At 54.9% G+C, this 25,294-nt stretch overlaps 1 protein-coding gene across 1 annotated transcript in view; it reads left to right on the top strand.

The window, feature by feature from the left end:
- Positions 1 to 25,294, top strand: part of LOC103791332 (cadherin EGF LAG seven-pass G-type receptor 1-like) — a 50,798-nt gene that overhangs the window by 5,254 nt on the left and 20,250 nt on the right. The window contains 2 exon segments of the mRNA XM_078346415.1: positions 10,506 to 10,817; positions 10,820 to 11,140. Of these exon segments, the coding sequence (XP_078202541.1) occupies positions 10,506 to 10,817; positions 10,820 to 11,140 (633 nt within the window).

Here is a 25,294-nt window from a genome sequence, read left to right as displayed (position 1 = left end):
GCTTTGCTGACATGCCCTCGTGTAAATCAGGTACTGGGGCCTCATGCACGCACACCCCACCCCGCCCCAGATGACAATGGTTCCCTTTGCCTGGGTTCCAGCAAGCGGTTTTCTTTACTCTCTTACTGGCGCTGTCATGTGTTTCCCTGGTAACTGGGAGTTGAGTGGTGTTATGCTGTTGCTGGTTTTACAGATGAAGACACTGAGGCTCAGGGGTGTTGAGTGACATCCTCAGGGCTGCACAGCCAGTGGGCAGGGGCACTTGGCATTAAAGCACAATCCGCAGAAAACAGGCCACCCTTCACATTCCACCTCTTCTTTAAAAGAACATTTTTGATGAATTAGTTGCTAAACTGAATTATTCCAGTGTCAAATGGATGCTCAGCTTTAAAGTAGGCATATGCCTGGGCACGGTGGGTCACACCTGTAATCCCAGCACTTTGAGAGGCTGAGGTGGGTGGATCACGAGGTCAAGAGATTGAGACCATCCTGGCCAACGTGGTGAAACCTCGCCTCTACTAAAAATATAAAAATTAGCCAGGCATGGTGGCATGTGCCTGTAGTCCCAGCTACTCAGGAAGCTGAGGCAGGAGAATTGCTTGAACCTGGGAGTTGGAGGTTGCAGTGGAGTTGCACCATTGCACTCCAGCCTGGGCAACAGAGTCAGACTCTGTCTCGAAAAAAAATTATACAATGAATTATATATAATATGTAAATTATAATTATATAAAATTATATACACAAATTTAGGTATGTATGTATAGATGTGTGTGTGAGAGAGAGAGAGAGAGAGAGAGGGTCTTGCTCTGTTGCCCAGCCTGGAGTGCAGTGGCGTGATCATGACTCACGTCAGTCTTCATCTCAGCTCTCTGCACCACCACACCTGACTTTTTTTTATTTTTAGTAGAGACAGGGTCTCACTATGTTACTCAGTCTGGCTTCCAACTCCTGAGCTCAAGTGATCCGTCTGCCTTGGCCTCTCAAAGTGCTGAGCATGAGCCACTCTGCCCGGCCTGGTGTATGTATTGATGAGTACATGAGATGTTTTGACACAGGCATGCAACGTGTGAAAATCACATCATAGAGAACGGGGCATCCATCCCCTCAAGCACTTATCCTTTGTGTTATAAACAATGCAATTATACTCTTTTAGTTTTTCTTTCTTTTTTTTTTTTATTAAGACCGAATCTCACTCTGTCACCCAAGCTGGAGTGCAGTGGCGGGAACTGACTGACTGAAAACTCCACCTCCCGGGTTCAAGCGATTCTCCTGGCTCCGCCTTCCAAGTAGCTGGAACTACAGGTGGGCACCACTACACTGGATAATTTTTTCATATTTTTAGTAGAGACAGGGTTTCACTGTGTTAGCCAGGAAGGTCTTGATCTCCTGACCTCATGATCCACCTGCCTTGGCCTCCAAAATGCTGGGATTACCAGCAGGAGCTACTGCGCCTGGCCTCTCTTTTAGTTATTTTTGATTGTACAATTAAATTATTATTGACTATATAGTTTCCTGTTGGGCTAAATACTGGGTCTTATTCCTTTTTTTTTTTTTTTTGAGATGGAGTCTTACTCTGTCTCCCAGGCTGGAGTGCAGTGGTGTGATCTCGGCTCACTGCAGCCTCCACCTCCTGGGTTCAACGGATTCTCCTACCTCAGCCTCCCGAGTAGCTGGGCTTACAGGCGCCTGCCACCACACCCAGCTAATTTTTGTATGTTTAGTAGAGATGAAGTTTCAGCATGTTGGCCAGGCTGATCTCGAACTCCTGACCTCAGGTGATCCACCTGCTTCAGCTTCCCAAAGTGCTGGGATTGTAGGCGTGAGCCACTGCACCTGGCCTTATTCATGTTTTAAACTATTTTTTGTACCCATGAATCGTCGCACCTTCCTCCCCCTCCCCCTCCCCCTTCCCAGGCTCTGGTAACCATTCTTGTATTCTCTGTCCCCATGAGTTTAATCACTTTGATTTTTAGATCCCACAAGCAAGTGTGAACGTGAGGTATTTTCTTTGTGTGCCTGGCTTGTTTCACTTCACATAATGCCCTCTGGGTCCATCCATGTTGCTGCCGATGACAGGATCCCGTTCTTTTTGATAGTGGAATAGTACACCACTGTGTGTATGTACCACATTTCCTTTACCCAGCCACCTGTTGACGGACCATGTTACTTTTAATTCACTTTGAATGTGTGCCTGTGGGTGCCCGGCTGGAGGCCTGTGGTGCAGAACGCAGCGCTTGGGAGCAATGTGATGTCCCTGCCTCTCCCGCTGTATGTGTGCCGCAGACCCAGGGATGTGGGAAAGTTGGTGTTTGTGGGTAAGAATGATTGGCAGATGAGTCATCCAGGCATGCCAGAAAATACTGGAACTCAGTGAAATAACAAGATTGAGTAACCTTCTCGCCGTTTACTTTGGTGGGGAGTGGGGGTATAAAGCTAGGCTTGATAAAGCTTCCGTAAGTGTTTGCCTAGTTAAATACAGGATATGGCAGTGGCTTTTAAACAGACGATTGCAAACAAGGAAGTAGGAGCGGGCTGCTGTTTGGGTATCGTCTGGATGCAGAGCATCATGCTCTTCTGGAACTCATGGGATGCAGAAGGACTGCACCATCTTTTTTTTTTGAGGCGGAGTCTCTGGAGTGCAATGGCATGATCTTGGCTCACCACAACCTCCACCTCCCACGTTCAAGTGATTCTTCTGCCTCAGCCTCCCTAATAGCTGGAATTACAGGTGCCTGCCACTACGCCCAGCTAATTTTTGTATTTTTATAGAGGCAGGGTTTCACCATGTCAGCCAGGCTGGTGAACTCCTGACCTCAGGTGATCTACGTGCTTCAGCCTCCCAAAGTGCTGGGATTACAGGCGTGAGCCACCGCGCCCAGCCTGGATCTGACCATTTAAAATTGCTTCAGTGGCTGAGCAGGATTCTGAGAGTGTCAAACCTTCCCAGGAGGGTTAGGTGCTTTTGGCAACGATTTAACCATTTCAGGGCTCTGGTAAGTTTGGAGATAGTCGATTGCTCATACCTTGAGAAACACTGCCTCAGGAATAAAGAGTGTTGGTTCATTTGTCAAGCACCTGCTGTGCGCGAAGGCCTGGAGAGCCAGTGTGACCCTGACTTCCTGTGGCTGGGTGGAGATGGACCATCGGATGGGTGAGGGGGCTGAGCTCAGGGGCAGGGCGGTGATGCCAGGTGCAGGCAAGGGTGGGCTGGGACTCTCCTGTACCCCCCAGGTGTGTGCAATGTGAGCTGGGCAGGGAGACCGGGAGTCAGGGGGATTCCCCGGGTCGGGAGAGGGCTGACCATGGAGGGTTTGGTGGGACCCCTCAGGAGCATGTAGGCAAGAGCTGGGGCCCATGTCCCAGCTGCTGGGTGGTGACACTGCGCAGGAGGGAAGCTCGGGACATCAGGCTTGCTGCAGTGTGGGGTGGCTGTGGAGGGTGGGCGGCTGAGGAGAGCTTTGCCAGCTTAGGCAGTCAGATGCATCTCAGCCAACATGCTCCATGTGCCAGGAACTCTCCCAGGCTCTGCCTGCACTGTCACCTGCAATTCCCTCGCCACCACCCTAGGGCATGGAAGGTATTGTCACCACCTCCCTCCCAGAGATGAGCAAACCAAGGACAGGGCTCCCAGGACAGCAGCTTCTGGGGGCAGCAGTGGGCTTTGAACCTGGACTGGGCAGCTCCTGAGCCACATTCCCTGTCTGTGCCTGCCAGATGAAACCGGCTCTGGGAGGAGGAGAGAGGCGTGTTCCTGAGCCAGAGTGTTTACTACGAATCAGCTTTGCGGGGAAGACTCAAGGCCACTTTTGGCCCCATGTGGCTGGGCGTCTTGGAGATTGTCCTAAAGTTGATTGTTTGTGCAGGTTCAGACTGGGGAGACCAGCTGGGGCCACAGACACAGAAGTGAGGGTGCTGGCAGCTAGGAGGGGACCCAGGCCCAGCTTTGAGAAGCCACAGCCCCAGTGGCCTGCTGGGTGGGGAACGGTCTGATTGGGAGCCGGAGCAGGAGTAACCACATGCAGGGGAGGGCCCTAGAGGCTGAGGGAGGGCGAGGGTCCCCAAGGGGGTCATCCATGATGGATGCCGTCTTGGGGCCGGAGAACCTGAGGACAGAGGTGTGACCTGGGTCAGCCAAGGGTAGGCCCTTGGTGGCCTCTGTGAGATCTGAGTGGAGTGGTTTGGGGGCCTCTGAGGAGCAGATGACAAGGTCCCTGGCACGAGTGGGGTGGGAGTGTCAAAGGAAAGGTGGGTGCCATGGGGACGGGGCCTGCACGAGGCCGAGCCACAGACCCAGCAGAGGTGGCAGGTTATGCGCAGCACCCAGCCGTCCTGCAGCCTGACCTGTGTTCACGCGTGGGCACCGGCCCCTCTCAGGGGCATTGGCAGTGGGCAGTGTGGGGTCTTTCCAGTGTCTTCCAGAGGGCCGCTGTGCGCAAGCTTTGTAGACGGCGCTGCCAGGACAGTGACTTCCGCCTCTCTGAGTCATCTCGCCTGGAGGAGATGGAGGAGCAGGAGGCTGATGGGAAAAGGGGCCTGGGAGTGTGCCAGGGGCCTCAGGCCCTTGGGACATGGACTCACCAGGGCCGGGTGCCCACCAGCTGCCGTTAGGTCTGTGTTTGGCTCCACCTACCAGGGTGTCGAGAGACCACCTTTAAAAGTCCAGGTGAAGTAGCAGGCAGGGGAAACTCCGGGCTTTCCTGGGCAGGAGCGGGTCAGAGGTTTGGTGCTGGCCACGCCTGGATCGGCCTGTGTTGCTGAGCATGCCAGAACCCCGTGCTGGCCCCACCGTCACTGCTGAAGGGTCGCCTTGGGTCTGGGCTGGTGCCTGTGACTGCACATTTTCAAACCCGATAGCAGAACCTGTTCAGGAACGTGATCGGTGGGTAGGTGGGGGCTGGGGCCCCTGGCAGCGGCCACCTTAGCTGGGGTGTGGCGTGTGGCCTGGTGCCGCGGGCTCATCCCTGCCAGCACTTGGATTCAAACAGAAGTAGATTTTATCGTGTGGGTGCAGCATGTGGAAAGTACTCACTAGTTTGGCGTGATTTCTTCAGTTCACAGCCTTGGGGTAAATCGTTTTCTAAGTTTTTCTTCTTTGCCTGTAACCTGAACACGTGGGTTCATATAAATGCCCCGGATTCCCTAGAATGGATTCCTGAATGCTGGGAGGGGCGGGAGTAAACGACCTTCTTCTCTTCTGTTTGTTTTTTGAGACAGAGTTTTGCTCTTGTTGCTGAGGCTGAAGTGCAGTGGCGCCATCTCAGCTCACTGCAACCTCTGCCTCCTGGGTTCAAGCAGTTCTCCTGCCTCAACCTCCCAGGTAATTGGGATTCCAAGCACCTACCACCACACCTGGCAAATTTTATATTTTTAGTAGAGATGGGGTTTCTCCATGTTGGTCAGGCTGGTCTCAAACTCCTGACCTCAGGTGATTCACCTGCCTCAGCCTCTCAAAGTGCTGGGCTTAGAGGAGTGAGCCACCTCCCATGGCTGTAAATGACCCTCTTTAATTCAGCGACCCAGCCTTCCTCTTGCTTGTTTTGGGAGGGCAGCAGGGTCCTCACGAGGAAATGCAGGCAGAGGTTTCAGCCATGAGGGTCCAGAGGCCGGCCTTGCATTAGCGGCTGCTCCTCGTTGAGGCCCCTGGGCTTCCATCTCCTGTCACCTATGGGCCTGGGGCCTGGGAGGAGGCGTGGATTATGTCTGGAATGAGCCAGAGGGGACCCTCAGAGGGGTGAGAGCAGGGGGCTGCCTGCCAGGTGGAGGGCCCGCTGCCTTTATTTGGGGTCCCAAGGGGAGCCATGAGGAAACACGGACAGACCCCGGGAGCCGTTTTGAGCTCCTCCACACATGCTGGGGGGCGTAGCCCTGAGCAAAGGGACGGGCGTTTTTCAGGAAAACACCGGTGGTGGAATTCTCAAGCTTTCACTTCAGGTAAGGACTTGTGCAGATCTCAGTGATCATGTCCCCTTTTTGGGCACGAACATTCCAAAGCTGGGAAAAGCCCCACACCAGCGTTTTAGTGGTGTGATCCCTCTACTGCCAGTTCTCTTGTCCTGGATAAAGGTCAGGGACTCTTAAAGAAAACACGCACACACACATACATGCACACACGTGTACACACACGCACATGCACACATGCACACGCATGCACATGCACACGCACATGCACACGCACACACACGTGCACACACACAGAAGGGGTGGGGGCCACTTTCAGGGTCCTCGTGTGTGGTGACACCTTTCCTTCCAGCCCCCAACACATGGACTTCACCCCTTCCAGTTGTCATGGGGAGGGTACAGGGGACAGACAGGGTGCGTCCCTCAGAGCTGTGGGCTTTGGGGGCTTGAGCGTGTCCCAGGCACACAGGGCTGGCCTGTAAGAGGGGGATCGTGCAGCCAAGGAGGCTGGCCCAGAGCAGGGGTGATTCAGAGTTGGGCGTGGGACGAGAGCGCTGTTCGCGGCTGCCTGGGTCTGTGCTTCCCACCACCCAGAGGCCTGTTTGGGCTGTCATTTCAGTGACATCTTACAGGACCCCTGTGGTACGGACAGAGAAACTGAGACTAGAAAGCTGGTAGCAGCAGGAAGAGCCAGGTGCAGACTCTGGCCTCTGAGTGCTCTAATCACCACGCTGATGGCCCCCTTCGGTTACCTCTGTCTGCCGGTGGTGAGGCCCTGGGATACAGAGTTGGGGATTTCTGAGGATGGAAGCTCACTGCGAGTGACAACCTTGCCTGAAATGGGACAGCTGAGAGTTACCTGCACATGGTACCTGATTGAGTAGGGGGCAGCCATGCTGCAGGATAGCTGGAGGGGCTAAGGCTGGAGAAGGGGCTCCTAGGAGCCTTCTCTGGGTCCGTATGAGGTTTCTTCTTGTCACAAGAAGGGTGGAGTATAGGACTGGTGGGCACCAGCTGCAGGGAGGCAGGCGTATCACTGGCCAGAGCTGGAGGCTTTATGTGGCCGGCCGGGGGAGGCAGATGACAGATGAGGAGCCAGCTCAGAGCCATGGCTGATGGGGGGCCAGATGAGGGAGCTTCCAGCTCAGAGTCCAGATTCTTCCTGGCCAGGGAGCCGCCTTCCTCCTGCCCTCCATTCTTCCCTCCTTCCCTCCCTCCCTCCCTCTATCCCTGCATCCCTCAGTGGGAAGTAGACCCCCAACTATCCATCCACCCACCAAGATCTATCTATCTATCTATCTATCTATCTATCTATCTATCTATCTATCTATCTATGTATCTGTCTATCTATCTATCTATCTATCTATCTATCTATCTATCTATCTATCTATCTGAGACAGAGTCTCCCTGTCACCCAGACTGGAGTGCAGTGGTGCAGTCTCGGCTCACTGCAGCCTCTGCCTCATGGGTTCAAGGGATTCTCATGCTTCAGCCTCTTGAGTATGTGGACTGTAGGCACCCACCACCATGGCCAGCTAATTTTTGTATTATTAGTAGAGACAGTGTTTCACCATGGTGGCCAGGCTGGTCTTGAACTCCTGACCTCAGGTGATCTGCCGGCCTTGGCCTCCCAAAATGCTGGATGGCAGGCCTGAGCCACCGCGCCCAGCCAAGATTTTTCTTTCTTTTCAATACCCTGTTTTATTCTCAGTTCTGTATCTTCTTTTAAACACTTCAGGATTTTTTTTTCATGTCTAATCTAAATGACACTTGGTTAAGGTAAACTAACAGCAATTCATTCAAATAAATCCCATGCCCTGTCAGCACTCGGAGATAAGAACGCTCCTGCAGGCGATAACCACTCGTCAGTGAGTTCACTGTTCAGGCTGCCCCTCGGTTCCGCAGTTGGTCAAGGTCCCAGCGGTGTCCTTTGATGTGTTGTGGTGCCGGCCATGGGACTCATTCACGGCGTCGGAGACAGCATGAGATTTCACCGGAGATGAGGCCTGGGTCGAGCCCCACTCTCTGCCCCGTGCAGATTGCTTGATGCTGGGTGAGCCTGGCTGCCTCTGGGCCTCAGAAGGTGGACTGGCCGTCACCTGGGGCCCCTTCCCTGCTGCCTCTCATGCGTCTGTAGCTTAGGGATTGGAAAAGCAGAAATCCAGCCAGAAGATCTGACTGTGATTTGGGAAACCTCCCTTTTCTTGCCCATGTATGTTGCAAGTGCTGAGAAGTTTTCTCACTTAAAAATTTATGAAATATTTGTAAACCATATATCTGATAAGGGATTAATATCCAGACTACGTAAAGAACTACAATTTGGTCAGGTGCAGTGGCTCACGCCTGTAATCCCAGCACTTTGGGAGGCTGAGGCAGGTGGATCACCTAAAATCAGGAGTTCGAGACCAGCCTGGCCAACATTGAGAAACCCTGTCTCTACTAAAAATACAAAATTAGCCGGACGTGGTGACACATGCCTGTAATCCCAGCTAGTTGGGAGGCTGAGGCAGGAGAATCGCTTGAACCTGGGAGGCAGAGGTTGTGGTGAGCCAAGATCATGCCACTGTACTCCCAGCCTGGGGAATGACAGTGAAACTGCATCTCAAAAAAAAAAAAAAAAAAGAACTCCTGTAATTGCCCAACAAGAAAACAGTGGAATTAAAAGGCGTGGAAAGGACTTGAATAGACATTCCTTCCACAGATACAAATGGCCAATAAGCACAAAAAGAGATGCTTAGTGTCGTTAATCAACAGGGAAATTCACCGGGCTTGGGGGCTCCAGCCTATAATCCCAGCACTTTGGGAATCTGAGGCAGGAGGATTGCTTGAGCCCAGGAATTGGCCATTTCTACCAACAAAATATACAAAAATTAGCTGGGCGTGGTAGCACGAGCCTGTAGACTAGCTACTCAAGAGGCTGAGGCAGGAGGTTTGCTTGAGCCTGGGAGGTGGAGGTTGCAGTGAGCTGAGATTGCATCACTGCACTCCAGCCTGGGCAGCAGAGTAAAACCCTGTCTCACACACACACGCTCTTACAGGGCAATACCCATTTGTCACTGAGTTGATTGACACACTAAGAACCCCCCGAAACCTACAAGGAGGTAATACTTCATACCCATTTGGATGGCTGTGGTAAAAAAATTCAGAAAACGTTCCTGGGGTGGAACTGGGCACCCAGGCTTGAGTTCCTGGGTGTGATGAAATCTGGCTTCTCCATGTCTGTTTTCCTTGCCTGTGAACTGGGGGTGATGTGGGTTCTGTTAGAATCTCTTGGGATCTTGGGTCCATCATACCTGGATGCATCTGTGGCTTCTGGAGTGGTTGGTTGTGTTTCTTTGTTGTTTAGACAAATTACATGACGCCAAGTCCCTCCTGGTGCCGGGAAAGCTCGTGGTGGGTGCAGAGCTGCCTGCTGCTCTGGGTCCCCGTTTCCCCTTGGGCTCTCCGCGTGCCACTGTGCCTTGTCAGACACGATGCCAGGCTTGGGGTGATGAGGTGGCCTCTCTGGATGCTTCCTCACAGTCCCCAGAATGACAGCGAGGAGGGCCTGGTCCTCTCTGGCTCCCTGCCTGGCTCCTGTCCTCCTGACTAGGGCAGGTACTGAGGCCCGGGACTCTGAGGGGCCACAGGGGCCCCACGCTCCATGGAAACCAGGGTGGGATCTCTCATGTGGGCCACAGGCAGGGGGCTTCGTGGGGTGGGGGAGCTTCTGAAACACAGACTCTGAGCCAGGCCTGGGGGGCGTGGCCTCAGCAGGCTCTTCTGCAAATCCCACTCCACATCTGAGCCCAGGTCTGGGGGTGGCAGCTGAAGGCCCCTGGACAGGGGCTGCTGCTCTGTGCCTGGGAGCCGCTGCTCCCAATGGCCTTCCCCGTGAACATCTCATCCCATTCTGACCTGGAACGGATGCTGCACTCGCCTTTGCAACCCAGGTGCGCCGTCGTCTTGACCTCAGACTCCTGAGTACCTTGCTGGGTGGTTTGTTCACTGCTGACTGAGCAGCTGCTGCATGTCTTTGTAGAGCTGTGCTCCTCAGCACCTCCAGTGTGCTGGGCGTGTGGAGTGGCATGGGGCAGGGCCATGCTAAGTGGGACTCTCAGTACAGCACGTCGATGGGGATGTCCCCTGGGCGGAACCAAGGCGGGCTTGCCGGCCACTGCAGACTTTGAGCGGAGCTGTGAGAGAGGAAGAATTGTTGGGGGATTGGGCAGGGTGGGGTCCCTGGAGGACGGGACAGGTTTGGAGGAGGTAAAGGGGGGCTTCAAGTCCCCGTGTGGCTGGAGCAAAGCATGCAAGGAGTCTCGGGCAGTGAGGGGCTGGATCCCAGTGGTCATCAAAAGCTCAGGCCTCTGCTGAGTGCTTTGGGGCCCTCTGGGAGCTTCGGAGTCAGAGATGTGATTGCAGCTGTGCTTTAGGAAGCCAGGTGGGCCTCGGGGTCCTGGAGGAGGGAGGGTCAAGGGGGTGGTCGTGGGTGGGGAATGGGGAGTGCGGATGCCCAGCCTCTCTTCTATTTTGCCACACATGCTGGAGGCTGCTCCTGGGGTGGGGCTGTAGGACCCGTGACTCTTGCACCATCTGAGTGACCCTGACTTTCTTTGTGTCCGCAGACGGCATCCACAGCATCACGGCCCTCTGCACCCTGCGTGTCACCATCATCATGGACAACATGCTGACCAACAGCATCACCATCCGCCTGGAAAACATGTCCCAGGAGAAGTTCCTGTCCCCACTGCTAGCCCTGTTCGTGGAGGAGGTGGCCGCGGTGCTGTCCACCAGCAAGGAGGACATCTTCATCTTCAACGTCCAGAATGACACCGACGTCAGCGCCAACATCCTGAACGTGGCCTTCTCGGCGCTGCTGCCCGGCGGCGTCCACAGCCAGTTCTTCCCGTCTGAGGACCTGCAGGAGCAGATCTACCTGGGACGCTGCTGACCACCATCTCCACGCAGTGCGTGCTGCCCTTCGACGACAACATCTGCCTGCGAGAGCCCTGCGAGAACTACATGAAGTGCATCTCCGTGCTGCGCTTCGACAGCTCCGCGCCCTTCCTCAGCTCCACCACCGTGCTCTTCCGGCCCATCCACCCCATCAACGGCCTGCGTTGCCGGTGCCCGCCCGGCTTCACCGGGGACTACTGCGAGACAGAGGTTGACCTCTGCTACTCCAACCCATGCGGCACCCACGGCCACTGCTGCAGCCGCGAGGGCGGCTACACCTGCGAGTGCTTCGAGGACTTTACGGGTAGGTGCCTGCGGCCTGCGGGTGGCCGGACTCACCCCGGCTTTGCACACGCGTCCCAGGTCACATGGCTGAGGGTTTTGGGTGGTTCCCTCTGTCCAGGTCCCTCCAGGGAAAAGGGTCAGAGGACGGGCGCTGGGCCCAGGTGTGGGCTCCACGAACCTTGAGATGATTTCAGCAATGGCACTTTTTTTTACCCCCCCTGAGATGGAGCCTCACTCTGTTGCCCAGGCTGGAGTGCAGTGGTGCAATCTTGGCTCACTGCAACCTCCACCTCCCAGGTTCAAGCGATTCTCCCAACTCAGCCTCCGGAGTAGTCGGGATTATAGGCACCTGCCACCACACCTGGCTAATTTTTGTGTTTTTAGTAGAGACGGGATTTCACCACGTTGATCAGGCTGGTCTTGAACTCCTGACCTCAGGTGATCCGCCCGCCTTGGCCTCCCAAAGTGCTGGGATGACAGCCGTGAGCCTCCCAGCCACTAACAATAGCACTTTCTTAGCCAGCTCGGGACTTCCCTGACCGTAGCCCATGGCTCACCCACCTCTCCTGCCTGACTTAACCCCCTGCTTTAGGAGAACAGTAGAGCAAGGTTGCAGGGTGAGATCTACTTAAAACCTAAATGCACAAAGTGCCGTGTGTGGCTTTTAAGTGACTTTCAGGTTGAGGTACTTTATTCCAGATTGCAAGCTTAATTGCTTAGCGTACAACAGTGAACCGGGTGGGAGTCACTGAGCCGTTAGTCATTTGAGTCTCGAAAGCCTGTGGTTTTCGCGGCATTGCAGAAATTTCGTGACTCACCCGCTGCCTCTGAAGACACTTTCCTTCATGTCTCCTGACTCATCACCACGATGAATTACTCCACATGCAGCCAACGGTGCCTTTGGAGTAATTGATGCATTTTTTAGAAAAATAAAGAGCCAGCTGGAGAGCTGAACGTGTCCAAAAACACACATTCTCTGCATCTCGGCCACAAAGCTTGCTTTGGTCTTTGCTCGTCTGTTCCACAAAATGATGGCTCATTTGAAAAACGAGTTCACAGTGTCCCGGTGGTGAACAGTCTTTTTTTTTTTTTTGAAAGCTCTCTGGGATTAGGCGGGATTTGGTTTGTACCGGAGGTAACTTTGAGACACTTTTATTGACTGTGTCCTCAATTAATCTGTTTAATATAAACACCTGAGCCATCGTTTGCCTCGTTAGCACAGAGCACAAGTTTATCGAGCTTATAACAAGGGTTTGAGGTATTAGCAGGTGTCTATCAGGCAGGAAGAGCGCCGGGGAGCGGAGGGAGAGGAAGGACGGCTTCTGAGGTTCTATACATCAGAAGTGGAGGGAAAACCACCACAGCGGGGGTGTGGGCAGCCCAATGCAGTAAGGCTCTCGGCTTGGACACCCTGCGCCCGGCGCCCCAGGTTGGTGGCACTCTGGTCATACAGCGAGTGGAAGGAAGGCACCGTGGTCACCTGCCCCTTGGTGTTCCCACACCCGTTAGTCTGTGGCTGTCTGTTGGTGCCGTCTGAGTCTGGGGCTCTTCCCCCAGCTGTCTCTAAGTGCTAATCTTAAATTCCTGGCTGTACCAGGGCTTGGCTGTGTGCAAGGCAGGCAGGCAGAGGTGGCGGGAGACCCCCGCCTCCCACAGCCCACACCTGCGTTGGCGTTGGCGTTGGGGTTGGGGCTGGGGAGGAGGGATAGCTATGACCAGGCCTGAACCAGGCCCCGTCTCCTGCTCTGAGTTTCAGTGGACTCCGGTTCTGTGTCAGCTTCCCAAGGTCCCCTTCCTCCCCTTTGCTGCTCGTGGCCTTGAGAGGGCCGCTCCGCCTCTCTGAAGCATGTGCTTGGATGCAGCAGCGGCCAGCACCATAAGCGTTCCTCCCACGAGCCAGTGCCCGCCATGTGCCATGTGGCCTGGGTGGGGGTGCTTCACCAACTTTCCTGCTTCAGATGAAGAAGCCATAGACGGGAAGGAGCCTGCTGTGCTCCCAGGAGTTGGCAAGGATGCCATCTTTACTCGGTCTGCAGATACTGAGTACCTACTGTATACCAGGCCAGCACACACAGCCAGATCTCCCCCAGCACATTCCGGGGGGTGACCAAGTTCATCTGTGCCGTTGGCTAATTTCATGGGTAGAGGGGACCCTGTCAGCACCCCCCACCTCTGGCTTTGTCAGATGAGTCAGAAGCCCTAGGGTGGCGTCTCACATGGCTTTGAGACCGGGCACTGCCAGTCCAGGCTGCAGTAAGCTTGGGCTGTGCTGGGTGGGGGCGGCCGAGGCCCCTGGGGATCCCGGGACCAGCAGATCCCCCGACGATGATTGACCCATTGTTGGGGAATCCACCTCCTGAGATTCTCAGGTTTCCTTTTCATCAGGAGAGTTGTTTTTAGAACTCTAATGACTGGAGAACGGCCAAGTCTGTCATCACCAAAAGACCCACTAACATGTAATGATTGGCATGAGACTAATCTGAATCCCTTTCGGTACCAAAATTATCATACGTATTTCCCTCTGAGATAGGGCTAATTAAGAGTGATTCTTTCTGCTCCGTCCCTCTCCTCTCTTTCTCCCTCTTTCCCTTTGAAGCGCTCCTTTTTCTGCGTGGAGGTAATTGAGCTCATTTATTCATGATGAAATGCTGCTGTCGTCACGGGGTTTGATTGCTTGCTCCCTGGTAAGCCGAGCTCTGGGCCTCGTGGTTGTGAGGTTGGAACGGGCTGCTGGAAGCCCCTGGCTTCCTGTGTTGCGGCATGAGAGATGGCAGGAGCTGGATGAAGGAAGGAGCACTTAATTTTGGGAAAAGCTCAACGAATTTGATGCTGGACAAAATACAGCTCTCCTGCATCTCTGAAATCCATTCCGGTTTTAGAGAATTCTGTTCAAGGCCCCAGTGCCCGTGGCTGCCCCGGTCTTTGCAGGGAACGAAGGGCTGCTGGCCGCTCATGGCATTGAGACTGTGCTTGGGGTCTGTAGCCATCCCATTCTCTGAAAGGGACAGGTACAGGAAGCCTTAATGCCCTGGCATCTTAGATGTGCCTGGGACGCCTTTCCAGTTTCTCCGCTCTGCAGAGGTTCGTGAACAACCATGAGAGGCAATTGGGCTTGTGTTCCTCGGCTTCCAGCCCCTTGGGCGTTTTGTAAACATGGTAGTTTTGCTTTTTGTTAAATTGCTCAAGGATGTGGGTCAGGCTCCTACTTGGCTCCTGTGGGTCCAGACAGGGCCCTGTCTCATCTCCCCTCTGCACCTGCTGTCCCTTCATCTGAAACGTGTCTCCTCATCCATCTGCCCATCGTGAACCTCCCTGAAAACACTTCAGCAGCTGTCCCCTGCTCTGAGAAGGTTCTAAAAGTTTCCCAACCTCATCCAATGGATCATAGCCTTCCTTGAAGCTTTCTGGGTGCCTGCCTTATGCCTTAGTTTGTCCACCCCCACACTGGGTGTGGTTCACACCCTTCCATGTCTCTGGACCCCAGGATGCCAGAGACTGTAGTTAATGGTCATGTGTGTTTGTGTGTTTTGAGACAGTTTCTCTTGCCCAGGCTGGAGTTTGGTGGTGTGATCTCAGCTCACTGCAACCTCCGCCTCCCGGGTTCAAGTGATTCTCCTGCCTCAGCCTCCTGGGTAGCTGGGATTATAGGCATGCACCACCACCCGGCTAATTTTTTTGTATTTTTAGTAGAGACGGGGTTCGCCTTGTCGGCCAGGCTGGTCTCGAACTCCTGACCTCAGGAGATTCGTCTGCCTTGCCTCCCAATGTGCTGGGCTTACAGGCGTGAGCCATCATGCCTGGCTGGACTATAGCTAATGTTTAGTGTGTGTGCTGCTGGGCTGGTCACTGCTCTAGATGATTCTCATTTCCTTCTCAAGGCAGTTCTGTGACCCTGTTTTATAATGGAGAAACTGAGGTACAAGACACCAAAGCATCTGGCCCAGTGGTTCTCCTCAAGGGGTGATTTTGCCCCCACAGGGGACATTTGACAAAAATCAGAAGACATTTTTGCTTATCACAGCTAGGGGCGGGGGTGCTGGTGGGATTCGGCCAGGAATACTGCTTGACATCTGTAGTGCACAGGACCACCCGTCCCATGGCAGAGAACTGGCCTCAGTCCCAAAGGCAAGGACCCTGCTGCCCGCCCTGCAGCGGGTGGGGTTGGGATTCAAACGTGGACATTCTGGCTTCTGAGCTGCAGCTGCAGGCCCTCGAGGGTGTAACAGCATAGCCAGTCCTTCCTCTGGCTTTATTTGTTTAACAGCATTTTGTAAAAGGCTCCTTCTGTGCTGGTCACTGGGTTTAAAGGGGTAGTGTGGGCCGGGCACGGTGGCTCATGCCTGTAATCCCAGCACTTTGGGAGGCCGAGGTGGGCAGATCAGGAGATCGAGGCCAACATGGCGAAACCCTGTCTCTGCTAAAAATACAATAATTAGCTGGGCCTGGCAGCGCGTGCCTATAATCCCAGCTACTCTGGAGACTGAGGCAGAAATATGGCAAGAGTGTGTCATTGCACTCCAGCCTCATGACAGAGCCAGATTTTCTCAATCAATCAATCAATCAATCAATCAAGGGGCATTGTGATGGGCGGTGTGGAACAGCTGGGAGTGGCTTCTCAGCTATTAACCTCATACCTGAGAGGCTGAGAGAACAGCGTTCCTTCCCAGCAAGAAACCTGACCTCATGAAGTGAGGGCCGGCCTTAGGACTTGATTTTGAATCCTGTGCTGCTCTTTGGCCTCCTCTCCTTAATTAAACCATCATGACCACTCCTTGCTAAAATGGGCAGTACTCTCTACTGGTGACCAAGAGCACCAGTCCAGGGCTCTGCTCTCACTCGGCCTTTCCCAGGTATCTGTGACAACCCAGGAGGTGGGACAATTGTCATCCCATTCTGTTAACACCCAGGCGCACCCCTGGGTGGGTTTCTTTTATTTTTTTTTTTTTTTTGAGACAGAGTCTCTCACTTGCCTGGGCTGGAGTGTAGTGGTGTGATCTCTGCTCACTGCAACCTTCACCTCCCTGTTTCACCTGACTCTCCTGCCTTAGCCTCCCGAGTAGCTGAGATTGCAGGTGCCTATCACCACGCCCAGCTAAGTTTTTTGTATTTTTAGTAGAGACGAGGTTTCACTATGTTGGTCAGGCTGGTCTTGAACTCCTGACCTTGTGATCCACCTGCCCCAGCCTCCCAAAGTGCTGGGATGACAGGCATGGGCCACCACACCGGGCCAAGAGGTGAGTTTCACAGCCACCCCTGGGAGGTCAGATGCCCTAGATCTCCAGCCTCCAGCCTCTTGCCTCTGGTCCCTGGAGGGTGTCCAGTACCAGTTCCAGATACTCCCTGCTCCAATCCTGCTTCCTTTCCGCATCCCTCATCTCAGCCCGCAGGCTCACAGACCCAGCCCCACGCTCGGTGTCTCGCCATGGCCTGATGACTCTGCCTTCCCAGCCCAGCTCTTCCCTCCGCTGCCATCCCATCATCATGTTATCACCGTGGTGGGGCCGCCTCCTGCCCTGATGATCCCCTCTTCTGTAGTGCCCAGAATACCTGCTAAAACACATGTTGGTGGCACCAGTGCCATGTTCAAGCCTTCCTGGGGTGACTGGTGCTCCAGTATAGAGTGTGGTCACTGGATCTGTGGCACTCGGAGACCTAGCCTCACCCGTGGCTCCGCGTGCTCAGGCCACTCTGGCCCTCGGGAAGCATGCTGGCTCCCCTCACCGTGGCACTTGTCCCCTCACCGTGGCACTTGTCCCCCTCAGCACACCTTCCCCAGGTCTTCCCTGAATGTTTTCTCCCTGTCCCCACTCCTCTGTCCTCCCTGCAGCCCCCACCCCTATGGCGGTGTTGGCTCGTCATCGTCACCTTTCTCCCTCTGCACTAGATGCAGACAGCAGCGCCCTCTGCCCAACAGCACATGCCCACAGCCCAGCATGGCACCAGCCTGCAGCAGGCACCATGTGCAAATGAGACAGGGCTGGCTGTCCCACCCCCCCGCCATGTAGGCCAGAGAAAATGCCCTCAGGGTCGGCCATTCATTCTGTGCTGGGGTCAGTGCCACCTGTGCTGCCTCCGGTACCGAGCTGGAAGGAATGGGACCCTCCAAGAATGTGTTCCCTTCCCCATCTCCTTTGTCCCTTCCAGGGGACGCCAAAGTATGTCTGACTTTGTCCTGGCCATGTGAGCACTGGCTAAGCTCCCACACGGGTCTCCCCTTGTGCTGGTCACAGTCGTGAGCTGGAGCATGGACTCCTGGCCTCCGGCATTCCCAGGACGCGCTTCCCTTTCTCATCTCTCTCCACCCCGTGAGCGGGTGATTTGTCATCACAGTAACGCCTTCATCTTCGGATGGGCACATTCCTGAGCGGCAGCTCTGATAGCACAGGAAGGGTGGGTTTTTCTGCAAGGCTGAACATCTGGAGGCGGATGGCAACGCGTCACTTTCACTCACCTCGTGTCTGGGTAAAGGCAGACCCAGGCGCCCCTCCCGTGTGTGCCAGTGGGCTGGGGCTTCTGTTAGGGTCGAGTTTATTCTTGATGCCTGCTTTTAGCACCTTGGGGCTTTGAGAATAATCTTCCCCCAACCCACCTCCCCCACGATGGAGTCTCGCTCTGTCCAGGCTGGAGTGCAGTGGCACAGTCTTGGCTCACTGTAACCTCTGCCTTCCGGGTTCAAGTAATTCTGCCTCAGCTTCCCAAGTAGATGGGATTACAGGCATATGCCAACACATGAAGCTAACTTTTATATTTTTAGTAGAGACAGGGTTTTACCATGTTGGCCAAGCTGGTCTCGAACTCCTGACCTCCTGATCCGCCCACCTCAGCCTCCCAAAGTGCTGGGATTACAGGTGTGAGCCAGCCACTGCACCCAGCGAAGAATAGTCTTTTCCAGATTGCTGAGCTCAAAGCCTGCCAGTGGGGGCTGTCCCTGGGCCCCGTGCACCTGCACCACCTGAATTTCTGGGGTTTTGGGTGCTCCCTAGCTGGGGCCTTAGCTTGGTTTGGGAATTGGAAGGTGAGTAGCCACTTGGGAGCACATCAGTGCTGCTGGCTTTGAGCTCTGTACCAACTCCCTAGGCTGGGACAATCACAGTTGTCCCTACGAGGACCTCCTGGGGCCAGGGACATTCTGTGTAGGCTCTAGGACAGAGACATTTTTGGAGTAAAAATATAATCACCTGTGTGCTCATGGGAAAAATCTGAAAAATAAATTCTGGCCCTTCTCCGATTCTGTTGTAAAATGTGTACGTCACTCCAGGTGTGTGTTTTATCTTGGGTTCTCTTATCAGAGTCACGTGTTTTCCATCTTCATGTGATACGCTCACACACTCGTTGATCCCAGCCTACAAATTCTGCACTTTCAGATAAGGTCCTCGTTCGTGGTGAGCTGTGCCTTCACCCGGCAGAGTGATGTTCGCTCGGTGCAGGGTCAAAGGTGGGCTGGTGCTCATGAGGCTTACAGGATTAAAGCTTCACTCCCAGGCCAGGTGCAGTGGCTCACGCCTATAATCCCAGCACTTTGGGAGGCCGAGGCGGGTGGATCACGAGGTCAAGAGATAGAGACCATCCTGGTCAACATGGTGAAACACCGTCTCTACTAAAAATACAAAAAATTAGCTGGGCATGGTGGCGTGTGCCTGTAATCCCAGCTACTCAGGAGGCTGAGGCAGGAGAATTGCCTGAACCCAGGAGGCGGAGGTTGCGGTGAGCTGAGATCGCGCCATTGCACTCCAGCCTGGGGAACAAAAGCGAAACTCTGTCTCAAAAAAAAAAAGCTTCACTCTCAAGTGTCCCTAGTAAAGTTGCATTAGTCCTGAAACCCGAGAGTTAATTATCATTCAAAATGAAAATCATTACATAACCTATAATTAAAATCTCAAAGAAGAAACAGAATCCTTTCTTAGGAAACTGTGGTCTTGAGATATGCAGGACACTTCAAGTTTTCTCTTCTGGGTGCTTCTCAGGTCTCTTGCATTTGGCTTTTTTTTTTTGAGACAGTCTTGCTCTGTCACCCAGGCTGGAGTGCAGTGGCACTTTCTCGGCTCACCTCAACCTTTGCCTCCTGGGTTCAAGCAATTCTCCTGTTTCGGCCTCCTGAGTAGCTGGGACTACAGGCACAGGCCACTAGGCCTGGCTAATTATCGTATTTTTAGTAGAGACAGGGTTTCACCATGTTGGCCAGACTAGTCTCGAACTCCTGACCTCGTGATCCACCAGCTTCAGTCTCCCAAAGTGTTGGGATTACAGGCGTGAGCCATCACACTCAGCTACATTTGGCTTTTTCTACAGAGTACAGGTTTTGAAGTCCACCATGTCTCTGGTGCATTCTTGTAAAGCTGGGGGTATTATTTCATTTCTAGGCAACTCAGCTCTCTATTAAAATTATGCTGGGGGACTGGGCTGTGCGTGAATTTACCCAGATGTCTCCTGTTCTCCACGAAATTTCTTTCCCCAAAGCTGGGGCTTTCGATAAACAGAATTAGTGTCCTGCTCCAGGTGAGCAGGCACAGCCCAGCAGCACTGGGACCCAGCATGGTCCTCACACTCGCCCTGTAGTCCTCCTCTGGCTTCTGTGAGCTTCCCGAGACTGCCATAACCTGTCAGCACAAACCGACTGGCTGAGGACAACAGAAATCGATTGTCTCAAGCTGGGCACAGCGGCTCATGCCTGTAATCCCAGCACTTTGGGTGGATGAGGTGGATGAGTCACTTGAGGTCAGGAGTTCAAGACTAGCCTCTGTAATCCCAGCAATTTGGGAGGCTGAGGCAGGTAGATCATCTGAGGTCAGGAGTTCGAGACCAGCCAGGCCAACATGGTAAAACTCCATCTCTACTGAAAATGCAAAATCAGCTGGGCGTGGTGGCAGGTGCCCTAGTCCCAGCTGCGTGGGAGGCTGAGGCAGGAGAATCAGTTGAACCCAGGTAGCCTCCAGAAGCTGAGGAAGGCAGAGCAGCAGGCCCTGCCCAGGGCCTCCCAGAGCAGCCCTGACCACACCCCGACTGCAGGGCTTCTGCCCTCCAGAATGGTAAGAATGAATCCACGCTGCTTAAGCCGCTCGTGTGTGGAAACCCAGGAGGTGGAGGTTGCAGTGAGCCGAGATCATGCCACTATACTCCAGCCTGGGCAACAAGAGTAAATGAAGGCCCATCTCAAAAAAAAAAAAAAAAAAAAGGAAAAAAAGGCTAGCCTGACCAACATGATGAAACCCCATCTCTTCTAAAAACATAAAAGTTAGCTGGGTGTGGTGGTGAGCACCTGGAGTCCTAGCTACTTGGGAGGCTGAGGCAGGAGAATCGCTTGAATCTGGGAGGTGGAGGTTGCAGTGAGCCACGATTGCACCACTGCAGTCTGTAATCCCAGCTACTTTGGGAGGCCGAGGCGGGCAGATCACGAGGTCAGGAGAGCGAGACCATCCTGGCCAAGGTGGTGAAACCCAGACTCTACTAAAAATACAAGAAATTAGCCCGGCGTGGTGGCAGGCGCCTGTAGACCCAGCTATTCAGGAGGCTGAGACAGGAGACTCGCTTGAACCCGGGAGGAGGAGGCTGTAGTGAGCCGAGATTGTGCCACTGCACTCCAGCCTGGGCGACGGAGTGAGACGCTGTCTCAAAAAAAAAAAAATTGCTGGAAGACGAGCCACATGCAGTGAAAACCTGGCTGTGGTTTAAAGTGCACATCATTCCCGTGACTTCGCCGTCTGCGCTGTTGAGGGGAGATGAGGCTGCCTGGCCGGGCTGGCTGCAGGCTGTAGGTGGCTGTGTATGCACTGGAGGGATGCCGCTTGTGCAGAGCGTGCAGGCTCCGTGAGCGCTGGAGGGATGCCGCTTCTGCAGAGAGTGCAGGCTCCGTGAGCGCTGGAGGGATGCCCCTTCTGCAGAGAGTGCAGGCTCCGTGAGCGCTGGAGGGATGCCGCTTCTGCAGAGAGTGCAGGCTCCGTGAGAGCTGGAGGGATGCCGCTTCTGCAGAGTGCAGGCTCCGTGAGAGCTGGAGGGATGCCGCTTCTGCAGAGCGTGCAGGCTCCGTGAGAGCTGGACGGATGCCGCTTCTGCAGAGCGTGCAGGCTCCGTGAGAGCTGGAGGGATGCCGCTTCTGCAGAGTGCAGGCTCCGTGAGAGCTGGAGGGATGCCGCTTCTGCAGAGCGTGCAGGCTCCGTGAGAGCTGGAGGGATGCCGCTTCTGCAGAGAGTGCAGGCTCGGTGAGCGCTGGAGGGATGCCCCTTCTGCAGAGAGTGCAGGCTCCGTGAGCGCTGGAGGGATGCCACTTCTGCAGAGAGTGCAGGCTCCGTGAGAGCTGGAGGGATGCCACTTCTGCAGAGAGTGCAGGCTCCGTGAGAGCTGGAGGGATGCCGCTTCTGCAGAGCGTGCAGGCTCCGTGAGAGCTGGAGGGATGCCGCTTGTGCAGAGCGTGCAGGCTCCGTGAGCGCTGGAGGGATGCCGCTTCTGCAGAGCGTGCAGGCTCCGTGAGAGCTGGAGGGATGCCGCTTCTGCAGAGAGTGCAGGCTCCTTGAGAGCTGGAGGGATGCCGCTTCTGCAGAGCGTGCAGGCTCCGTGAGAGCTGGAGGGATGCCGCTTGTGCAGAGCGTGCAGGCTCCGTGAGCGCTGGAGGGATGCCGCTTCTGCAGAGAGTGCAGGCTCCGTGAGAGCTGGAGGGATGCCGCTTCTGCAGAGAGTGCAGGCTCCGTGAGAGCTGGAGGGATGCCGCTTCTGCAGAGCGTGCAGGCTCCGTGAGCGCTGGAGGGATGCCGCTTCTGCAGAGAGTGCAGGCTCCGTGAGAGCTGGAGGGATGCCGCTTGTGCAGAGCGTGCAGGCTCCGTGAGCGCTGGAGGGATGCCGCTTCTGCAGAGAGTGCAGGCTCCGTGAGAGCTGGAGGGATGCCGCTTCTGCAGAGAGTGCAGGCTCCGTGAGAGCTGGAGGGATGCCCCTTCTGCAGAGAGTGCAGGCTCCGTGAGCGCTGGAGGGATGCCGCTTCTGCAGAGCGTGCTGGGCTCACGTGTCGAAGGCTCCAGGAAGACTGACCCAGGAGCAGGTGTGCTGGATGAATATCAGTGGGGAAGACCAGGAGAAACCAACTCTGAACGATGGAAGAATGGGTTCAAACTGTGTCCAGTTGCTGGCGGTTAGCACTTGCTGCTCTTGAGATGGCTCGAGAGTCTTACTGTACTTGGAGGCAAATTGTACTTGCTCACTCACCCCTGCATGCGTCTCCTGTGGCCGCTGGGACATTTCCACACACGAGGGACCTAACGCAGCACGGATTCATTCTTGCCATTCTGGAGGACAGGAGCCTGCAGTCAGAGCCCAGGCCGGGCTGCTCAGGGAAGCCCTTGGTAGTGACCCAGAAGGCCTCGGGGGAGAGTGTTCTCTGCTATCGGTCCCCTGCCGGCCACCACTTTCATGCCTTCTCTGGTGTGGACCGACAAAGCCACCTCTGTCCTGCTCCTGGGGGCTGGGGGCCAGGCTAATTGTGCACCTAAGGCCTGCCAGGGCTGGGTGTGGTGGGGCTGCCCTTATCAGATGGAGCTGGCCGGGCATAATGGGGGTAGACTTTGTATTCATGAGGGCGGTTCCTTCCCCCAACTCCAAGTGATGCATTAAGGATTCATGCTGCTTTGTTCTGGACATTGATCTGTCCCAGGGCACTTCTGTCCTGGCCCGCACTGGTGTGCAGGGGAATTTGAAGCTTTGAGGTGCTAAGCAGCCCTTCTCCATGATGAGTGGGGCTTTCACTAGCATTCCAGCTGAGCCCGGGTTGCTGCTGTTCACAGTTGGTGCTGTTCACACATCCCTGTGTGCTGATAACACGCTGAGCATGCCCCTTCCAGCACTGCTGTGCTCAGCTGCCTGGCTCACCTTCTTCAGTTGTCTTTCTGTGCCCAGCAGGAGCGTGGCCAGACCCTGCCTCACATCCAGGACCCCAGCCTGCCTCCCTCCGAGGCATGGTGGGGCTGGCCCTCTCCCTACCACCAGGAGCCAAGTGCTCAGTGGGGTGCCAGGCTGAGCAGCACCCTCTCCCCTGGGTTCAGGACCCAGGCCCATCCCACCCGCAGGTCCCACCTAACCCTACTCTGTGGACGAGGCTGTTTCCAAGCTGTGCCCACCCACTTGGTGCCTGGAGAAAAGCAACTACCCTTGTACCTATAATTCCAGCCCTTTGGGAGGCCGAGGCGGGTGGATCATGAGGTCAGGAGATTGAGACCATCCTGGCCAACATGGTGTAAACCCTGGCTCTACTAAAAAATAACATAAAAAAATTAGCTGGGCATAGTGGTGCATGCCTGTAATCCCAGCTACTCGGGAGGCTGAGGCAAGAGTATTGTTTGAACCCAGGAGGTAAAGTTTGCAGTGAGCTGAGATCGCACCACTGCACTCCAGCCTGGCAACAGAGCAAGACTCTTTCTCAAAAAAAAAAAGAAGGCAACTACTGAGGCCTTGAGGGCACAGGAAAGCCCTGCCTGCTTCACCATGGCACTGTCTTCTCAGCATGTGCTGGGCCTGAGGGCAGCATGAAGACTGTGTCCCGCACCCCAGGACCCGGGAGTGTTGGCTTGGCCGGGCTGCTCTGGACAGGACCCGCCACCTCATCTCAGGTCCTGAAGGCCTCTTGAGCTCCCACCAATGTCCTTCCGAAGAGGGCCACATCCCTGGCCCACCCCCTGGCTTGGAAGGACCCTGGCTTTGTTTTGAGGGGGTTGGAGGTGCCTTGCAGGGGGAGCCAAGATGGGATTCTAAACTCCAGGGTGGTGTTGGGGCCATAGGGACACTCAGCCTGGTGGTCAGCAAGTGCCAGCTGTGTGTACCCCAGGTGCCAAGGACCAGGTGTGATGGTATCCAGAGCCCTGGGGTTGCCCTCCGCACCAGTCTTGGCAACCAGGACTTCCAGAGTCTGCTTGGGCCCAGGAGATGTGGTGTTGCTTTGGCACAGCAGGTCCTGAGGCTGATATCTTCCAGGTGCCACAAAAGCCCGGGGAATAAGGGGTGTTTGATCTCTGGTGGCTCCAGGTCTATGTGGGCTCTGGGAGATACTGGGAGGTTTCAGGGTGCTGCTTCCTCAGGGGACTGACCCCAGAAAAGGGTTCCTGCTGACTCTGGTTTCCTCGGTGTGTTCCTGACCTCGTTCTCTAGGGCTGCCGTGATAAGTGATCACAAACCGGGATGCTGAAAAGAGCAGCCACGGCTCCCCTCAGTTCTGCAGCTGGAAGGCCAAAATCGAGGTGTCGCCAGGGCCGGCCCCTCTGCCTCCCCAGTGCCTGGCTTGTGGCTGCCTGGCTCCAGGCTCTGTCTCCCTCTGCACGGCCTTTCTTCTTGTGTCTAATCTCCCACCGCACCCATTTTGCACAAATTCATGTTGTGATTGCACTGAGCCCGCCTGCTCATCGGATCGTCTCAAGATTCTTCACTTTGTTAAGGGCTGGCCCTGCAGAGAAGACCAGCCCTGGACAAGCGCCGCTTCCGCAGCGCCAGGCACTTTTGCCATATAAGTAACATTCCCGGCCGGGCGCGGTGGCTCAAGCCTGTAATCCCAGCACTTTGGGAGGCCGAGGCAGGTGGATCACGAGGTCAAGAGATCGAGACCATCCTGGTCAACAAGGTGAAACTCCGTCTCTACTAAAAATACAGAAAGTTAGCTGGGCACAGTGGCACGTGCCTGTAATCCCAGCTACTCAGGAGGCTGAGGCAGGAGAATTGCCTGAACCCAGGAGGCGGAGGTTGTGGTGAGTCGAGATCGCGCCATTGCACTCCAGCCTGGATAACAAGAGCGAAACTCTGTCTCAAAAAAAAAGTAACATTCCCTCTTTTGTCATAAAAGGTCACATTCCCAGGGTGTAGGAATTACGATGTGGACACATCCTTTTGGGGACCACCATGTAACCCCACCACAGGATCGGTTATTTGCTAGTCTTGCCCCATCATCTGTGTCATGAACAGGGAGGTTGTAGGGAGCCCCTCCTCTGAAAAGCCTTGTCCTCGGGTGTGATTCCAGGCTGGGGTCGCCTGGGCCCGCTGGGCCTGTGTGCTGCTGGAGCTACAAGCGCCGGGAGGTGGTAAACGTGCACCCATCCTTCAGGTTCGGCATGGTTTCCAGCCCCCGGCGTGTAGGCGACTCCTGTGAGAACCGCTGTAACCAGTGGATCCGTGGAAGTCATTTTTCTTTGCTGCTGGAATGCGTTTATTT

This window comes from Callithrix jacchus, chromosome 1 (assembly GCF_049354715.1).
Source record: "Callithrix jacchus isolate 240 chromosome 1, calJac240_pri, whole genome shotgun sequence".
In the NCBI taxonomy this organism is placed as follows: Eukaryota; Metazoa; Chordata; class Mammalia; order Primates; family Cebidae; genus Callithrix; species Callithrix jacchus.
This window is presented reverse-complemented; position numbering and strand designations above follow the sequence as displayed.